This window comes from Lactuca saligna, chromosome 6 (genome assembly GCF_052625555.1).
Source record: "Lactuca saligna cultivar CGN05327 chromosome 6, ASM5262555v1, whole genome shotgun sequence".
NCBI lineage: Eukaryota > Viridiplantae > Streptophyta > Magnoliopsida > Asterales > Asteraceae > Lactuca > Lactuca saligna.
The window spans coordinates 40,294,158-40,301,037 of record NC_136422.1 but is presented as its reverse complement, the minus strand read 5'-3'; the positions used below and the strand labels follow the sequence as shown (position 1 = coordinate 40,301,037).

At 37.3% G+C, this 6,880-nt stretch overlaps 2 protein-coding genes across 3 annotated transcripts; one reads left to right on the top strand and one right to left on the bottom strand.

Annotated features, from left to right (window-relative positions):
- Window positions 1-346: 346 nt before the first annotated feature.
- LOC145000354 (DEAD-box ATP-dependent RNA helicase 37-like) lies at window positions 347-4,036 on the top strand. Of its 2 annotated transcripts, none has more exons than XM_078959565.1 (7): window positions 347-522; window positions 1,008-1,902; window positions 1,988-2,071; window positions 2,209-2,451; window positions 2,793-2,960; window positions 3,047-3,157; window positions 3,237-4,036. In XM_078959565.1, exons 2-7 carry the CDS (start codon window positions 1,135-1,137, stop codon window positions 3,759-3,761), a joined length of 1,899 nt encoding a protein of 632 aa, XP_078815691.1. In that variant the 5' UTR covers window positions 347-522; window positions 1,008-1,134; the 3' UTR covers window positions 3,762-4,036. The 2 variants fall into 2 exon arrangements, with proteins under 2 accessions (XP_078815691.1, XP_078815690.1); XM_078959564.1 differs by having other exon boundaries at window positions 347-541.
- Window positions 4,037-4,576: 540 nt separating this feature from the next.
- Window positions 4,577-6,032, bottom strand: LOC145003449 (Ubiquitin carboxyl-terminal hydrolase family protein). Its single transcript, XM_078962578.1, has one exon. The coding sequence runs from the start codon at window positions 6,029-6,031 to the stop codon at window positions 4,703-4,705; it is 1,329 nt and encodes a 442-aa protein (XP_078818704.1). The 5' UTR covers window position 6,032; the 3' UTR covers window positions 4,577-4,702.
- Window positions 6,033-6,880: the final 848 nt, after the last annotated feature.

The window sequence follows — 6,880 nt, the reverse complement described above, 5'->3', positions numbered from 1 at the left end:
TGTTGTATTTCGGTTATGGTTCCAAGCTCCGCACCACCTTTCCCACTACACTCGACTCGACCTAATAATGAAGTTTTTAAAACAACTTACTATTTTTTTTACCGAGAACTTACTAAATTTAATAATAATATAAATAAAAAAATAAAATTTAATAATATTTTTTAAATATATATTTTTCATTATCTATCCTAAATCATTTCCCCTTACAACAATGGACATAACCACAAAAAAATGGAACAATTTTTTTTTTTTTCTTTTGGCATCTCGGATTAGAAAAAGGTTAGACTTTATTTTACGCACAAAGAAAAAAAGAAAACATATTTATGTGCCCAAAACTAAATCCAAGTAAATATCTAATCGCACACCCATTAATCCGATATTTTCTCTTCACTGTCCCAATTCTCCATCTGAAATATAGCTCCTCCGGCCTCTTTCTTAGGGTTTCTGATTTCTCCTAAAATTCTGCTTTGGGTCGCTCCGCCATTGATGCAATCTCTCTCCTCTTCAACTCCACAACGTCGGGTGCGTTCATATATATTCGGTATAGCTTCCGCTTCCAAATCTGTTTATTTTATAAGCATGCGGAGCAAATTATTCTACATTTCAGATGCACGATCTCATTGCTCCAACAAGCTTTATATATCGTTCTATATATGCGTATATTGTTTCTTATCGATCGGATGTACTCTTAAAATCTTATGAAATGACTTGCATCTGTTTATATTATAAACATGAATCCTGGACCTTTTTGTTATTTGCGTATCTAATATCAATCCATGTGTTTTTTTTTATGAATTACTTGCTTCTGTAAAATATTTCAATTGATTGCATCGATTGTTGCAGTAGCGTTTTAACTATCGCGATGCATTAATCTTATAAAATTTCAGACGCTCGTGTTTTTGCATGCTTTAAGTTGCTTGTTATCTATGCGGTATCTAACTACATGAGCTGATAGGCCGATATCTTGTTAAATTTCCGACTTTAATATTCTTTTTCTATGTGCTCAGGTATTGATCTGTGTGTTGAAAGCTTCATTTTTGTGATCTGCTCGGTGTTAATAGCTTTCTAGAAGCAATTGTTGTTTCTTTGTGAGATTTAGTTGCAGGTAAGATTGAGAATTGATACTTGTAAGCCATGAGATCTTCTTGGGCAGACTCTGTTGACAATACAGCTTCAGGCTCCGACAACAATGGAGTTGGTGGAGCTCCAGGAGCTGGAGGTAAGCCTGCTTATGTTCCACCTCATCTCCGTAACAGGCCGCCTGCACAAATGCAGGCGGCTCCCTCAGCCACATCACAGAGTGGTGCACCACCTGCAAATGATAGGTTAGGATATGGTGGACAAACAAGCGGATCACGATGGGCTGCTCCTAGGCAGGATTACAGTAGGCCAGGATATGGTACTGGCGGCCGTGGTGTTGGTGGTGGAGGGGGTTGGGGAAACAGAGGTGGTAGTTGGGGTGGTGGTGGTGGTAGAGACATGGAGGTTAATCCATTTGGTAATGAGGATATAGATAGTGCTGAAGAAATCACAACTGAACAAGAAAACAATGGTATCAATTTTGATGCTTATGAGGATATTCCTGTGGAAACTAGTGGTGAAAATGTGCCACCTCCAGTCAACACATTTGCAGAAATAGACTTAGGGGAGGCTCTGAATCTTAACATTAGAAGGTGCAAATATGTCAAACCTACCCCTGTCCAACGTTACACCATTCCTATTTCTCTTGCTGGACGCGATTTAATGGCATGTGCTCAAACTGGATCCGGGAAAACTGCAGCATTTTGCTTCCCTATAATCAGTGGGATTATGAGGGGACAATTTGCACAAAGACCACGTGGCACAAGAACTGTTTTCCCCCTTGCCCTTATTCTATCTCCTACAAGGGAACTCTCCTGTCAGGTTCTCATTTATGAATAACTTATTATGCTCTTGAGATAATTGGTATCTTTAATCTTTAATTCTTTATATTGTGTTACATGAACAGATACATGAGGAGGCTCGGAAGTTTTCTTATCAGACAGGTGTGAAGGTGGTGGTTGTTTATGGTGGAGCACCGATTAATCAACAGGTAACTGGAACTAAAGTGGGATTCTTTTTCTTGATATATGATTGACTAATGAGCAATGACTGATTTGTTTCTATCATTGGTCTTGACATGTTTGTATTACCTTTACTGGTTTTTGGTGAAATTTTGTTAATGGACAGTTAAGAGAGCTTGAGAGAGGAGTTGATATACTTGTCGCCACTCCAGGAAGGTTGGTTGATTTGCTGGAAAGGGCAAAAGTGTCATTGCAAATGATACGATATCTAGCTCTTGATGAGGCAGATAGAATGTTGGATATGGGATTTGAGCCTCAAATCAGAAAAATAGTGGAGCAAACTGACATGCCTCCACCAGGTCAAAGACAAACTATGCTCTTCAGTGCTACATTTCCTAGAGAAATCCAGGTTTGTTGCTTGGATTTCAACTTTATTTCAATTGCCTTATGTTTCTAATCACTACTTTATTTGTAAATTACAAAAATGGCCCCTGTACTTTCTGAGTTTTTCCACGTTTAGTCGTTTTTTTTTCTGTTTTTGGTCCCTAAGACTTTCTGAATTTGGTCTCCCTTTCAAGGTTTTAGGGACCAAAATTGAAAAAATGTTTCAGCTTTGGATAAAAACAGTAAAAATCAGAAAGCATGGGGACTAATTTTGTAATTTACTCTTGTTGTATCCATGTGACTCTGATATGGTGTTATTACTAAAACTTGAAATTATTTTAATTATGAATTGTGTTTGGTTTGCAGAGACTGGCATCTGATTTTCTTTCAAATTACATATTTTTAACCGTGGGTCGTGTTGGGTCAAGTACTGATTTAATTGTTCAAAGGGTGGAATTTGTTCAAGAAGTTGACAAAAGGAGCCATCTTATGGACCTCCTTCATGCACAAAAGGAAAATGATTCTAATACTAAGGTCTACTTCTACTAGTAATTTTTTTTCTTTTTTTTATATCTTTTATAAAATCTTGCAAAGATATGAATGCTTATTATTTTCAACAGGCTCTTACATTAGTTTTTGTGGAGACAAAAAAAGGAGCAGATTCACTCGAACATTGGCTCTACAGTAATGGCTTCCCAGCTACTACCATCCATGGTGACAGATCACAGCCGGTAAGAACATTGCTATCATTCAAAAGTGATGAAGGGTATTTTAGGTATTTAACAAATGGTAAAATGTGTTGGATTTTAGGAAAGGGAGCAAGCATTGCGATCATTCAAAAGTGGAAAAACACCGATTTTGGTGGCGACTGACGTGGCGGCACGTGGTCTGGATATCCCTGACGTGTCACATGTGGTCAACTTTGACCTTCCTAATGACATTGATGACTACGTACACAGAATAGGACGAACAGGGCGAGCTGGCAAGACGGGATTGGCCACAGCTTTCTTCAGTGACAACAATACGTCCATAGCAAAATCATTAGCTGACTTAATGCAAGAAGCCAACCAGGAAGTGCCAGCTTGGCTTACTCGGTATGCCAGCCGTGCGTCTTACGGTGGGGGTAAGAACAGGCGATCCGGTGGACGCTTTGGTGGCCGTGATTTTAGGAAGGATAACTCCTATGGCGGCGGCGGCGGTGGTGGTTATGGTGGAGGTGGCGGCGGTTATGGTGGTGGTGGTGGCGGTTATGGTGGTGGCGGTTATGGCGGTGGTTATGGAGGCGGTGGTGGTGGATATGGTGGCGGTGGTGGTGCACCGAGTGCTTGGGATTAGTGGATTGGAATTTGTGGATAATTTTTTCGTGGGGATGAAAGAATTATATTGTGTTTTTGTGAAATTTTGCATGAAATATTCTTTTTATAAACAAATTCGCTGACTAAAATGGGAATGGGAAGAGACCTATTTAATTTTGGTTTGCGTATTTTCTTTTTTCAAGTGTAGAATTGAGAAAAGAAGTGGCAATTGTATGGATTTTTGCAAGCTATTAAGCTTTGTTTGTTTGTGTCCTAACATGCAAATTAATAGATTTGTTATCAGCTTATGATGTCTCACTTGTTATGCTAGGAATTTTATATTTTTCCATATGTTGGTAACAAATTCGTAACAAACATAAATTCATGTTGAAATTGAACAGATATTTTGTTTTAACTGTCCTGATTTGTGACCCCGTTTCTTTTTGGTTAACCTTCTTACGTTGTCTCAATAAAAGAAAACAAAAACCACATGGAAATGATCTCAGGATACAAATGGGTTTATCCATGTTCAACGTAATCTTGCTAATTAATCTCCTTAAAAGAAAACATTTATGTGATTTTAAGCACTACAAAGTTATAACTCCATTATCTTCCATGTTTGAATACATTTGGGTTTCCCTTTTTTAACATATTAAGGATGGCATCATCATCGCCTCTTAAAACCAAAGAAGACAATGACCTGAATTATAGTTTGGATTCTCATGAAGAAAGTCACAGTTCATCAAACTTTTCTTTGTATTATAAAAGGGAGGAGCCCCAAGTTTTGAAACATGTAAGGATCCTATTCAAGATTCAAGAATATCAAGTGTTCCTACTTGTACAATTATCCCATGGTTTCACAAATTCCAAATCTTCATCTTGATATATATAATATCACGAAATAAAGTACAGGGAATTACAAAATTCATCCTCGAGTAAATTAGAGTTACCTCTCAATGTCTCTAAAATCAACTGACTTCGCTAATCTTGATCAGAAACATCATCCAACTCTTCATCTTCATCTTCATCTTCAACCCATTCACCACTCGATTCAATCTCTTCATCATCTGAATCTTTTTCATTAGTCCCAATCGCATCATCATCATCAGCAGCAGCAACAAATTTATCCAAATCAGATAACATCTCCAGCCCTTTCTTCCTGTAAATCAATCCAGTCCTCATAACATGATGAAACTTCCCTCTATGCTTTGCAATCGGACATGCATACACCAATTTTCCTCTTTTATACCCTTCCTTAAGAGCTACAGAAGTAGTCTTACACTTCAATGAAAGATAGAAAATCCCAGGGTACCTTGTAAAAATTCTTGTAAACCTAAATGGCATATTCAATTCATCTGTCAAATTGCTCAAGTAATTCCTTTTGGTTTTCTTGTAAACAGTCAAGCTCAACAACTCATGTAAAACCCCAACGATTCTTTTCTCCATTAACTCACTTTCTGGATCGATGCTGGTTGAATCCTCATATGGAGATATATATGGCAGCTTTTGAAACTCATCCATCCATGATTTCACCTTCTTTTGTGCACCATAACCTCTAGGAAAGCTTAATGGAAATGTTAATGAAGTTTGCCCTCTCATAAATCTCCTGTAATGATCATGATCACCATCATTGTTGCCAGCTTTAGCTTCCTTGATCTCGTTGCTCTTTTGAAGCTCGGAAACAGCAAATTCATCGATCCATTTCTCAAGTTTCAAACTTGATACCCCGTTTGATCCCTTCACAATTCGGAATTTGTCAGGGTGGTTCTGGATTAGGGTTTTATCGTAATCATATGGAAAACCTAAATCCCATCTTAACGGATGAAGCGATTGAAGAGGTATTTGTTTATCTCTGGTCATCATTAACACTCTACAGAGCCTTTCAACTATGTCTGACTCGTGAGTTTCATAGATTTTGCGTTCAATGTTGTGTAAATTTAGGGCAATGTTGGTGAGACGGAAACAGGGGAGGGAAGGGTACTTAGGGTGTGGGAATTCTTCGAAGAGAGTAGGGTAGCGGCGAATGAAACGGAGGGTAGGTACGGTGATTCCGAGGAGTTTTTGGGTGTCGGCGATGGATTTCGCGGTAAGGAATTGGGTGGCGGAAGGGCGGTGGATGATGGCGTCTTTGAGTAAACAGGCGGCTTTCAGATCGGTGTGGATGTCGATTATGTTGTCTAGGGATCGATTTTTCACCCATTTCAATCGGACTTTTGTGATTGTTCGACATTGTTGATGGTTAGAGAGAAGGGAGGTGAAGATCTTATCACAGAGCAAATGCAAATCGTTAATGGTGCCTCTGTACTTCATGCTTCTGTTTGAACAACCCTACAACGTAAGCTATATACAAGAAATAACAATATACTTTAATTTTTATTATTTTATTATTATCTTTTATATTTTAATCTCATTAAAATTGAAAAAATAAAAACTAAATAGACTATATTAATTATTACACCTAAATTTTAAATCATGGGAAATTCATCTTGGAGAGCTGTTGTTAACCTTCAAGCGTCATGATGACAATTGCTTTTAGATATATTTCTTTCTTATTTTGATTTTTTACAAAATGAAAAAAGGAAAAATGTGACTTTCTTTTTACTTTTTGATTAATTTTATATTTCATCAATAGTGAAAAAATACATTAAATAGGTATAACCGATTGAGCTATCAATTGGAATCTCTATTATAGGTCGTTTTGTGTGCACAAGGGATAAAAAATTAAGTGTTTGCTAAACTATTTTTTGTGTGTACAAGTCAAAGTTTGACTTCTGTTTCATGAGTTTTTATTAAAAGAAATCCACTATGACAAACATAATCTGGTCCATGCAAAGTTAACGCTTAGTTTGCCAATGTTCTTAGGGAAAATGACTCTCGAGGGTAATTAACTTTTGCGTTTGTACTCATTTGGTCCTTTTTTTTTTTTTTTTTTTTTTTTTTTATTCAATATACCATTGAACTTGTTGTTGGTGTTTACCATAGCCTTTTTGACCGGCTTTTAACCTGTGATAGCCGGTCAAAGGGTTATGGTGAACACAAACAACAAGTTCGATGGTATATTGAGTACAAAAAAAAGGAAAGGGACCAAATGAGAACAAACGCAAGAGTTGGTTACCCTCCTGATTCATTTTCTCTTTACTCATTTACAACAAATCTCAC

Coding starts and splice junctions, on each gene's coding strand:
- LOC145000354 (XM_078959565.1), top strand. CDS start 1,135: ATGAGATCTTCTTGGGCAGACTCTGTTGACAATACAGCTTCAGGCTCC. Junction 2,072..2,208: donor GAGCACCGATTAATCAACAG/GTAACTGGAACT, acceptor GTTAATGGACAG/TTAAGAGAGCTTGAGAGAGG. Junction 3,158..3,236: donor ATGGTGACAGATCACAGCCG/GTAAGAACATTG, acceptor GTTGGATTTTAG/GAAAGGGAGCAAGCATTGCG.
- LOC145003449 (XM_078962578.1), bottom strand. CDS start 6,031: ATGAAGTACAGAGGCACCATTAACGATTTGCATTTGCTCTGTGATAAG.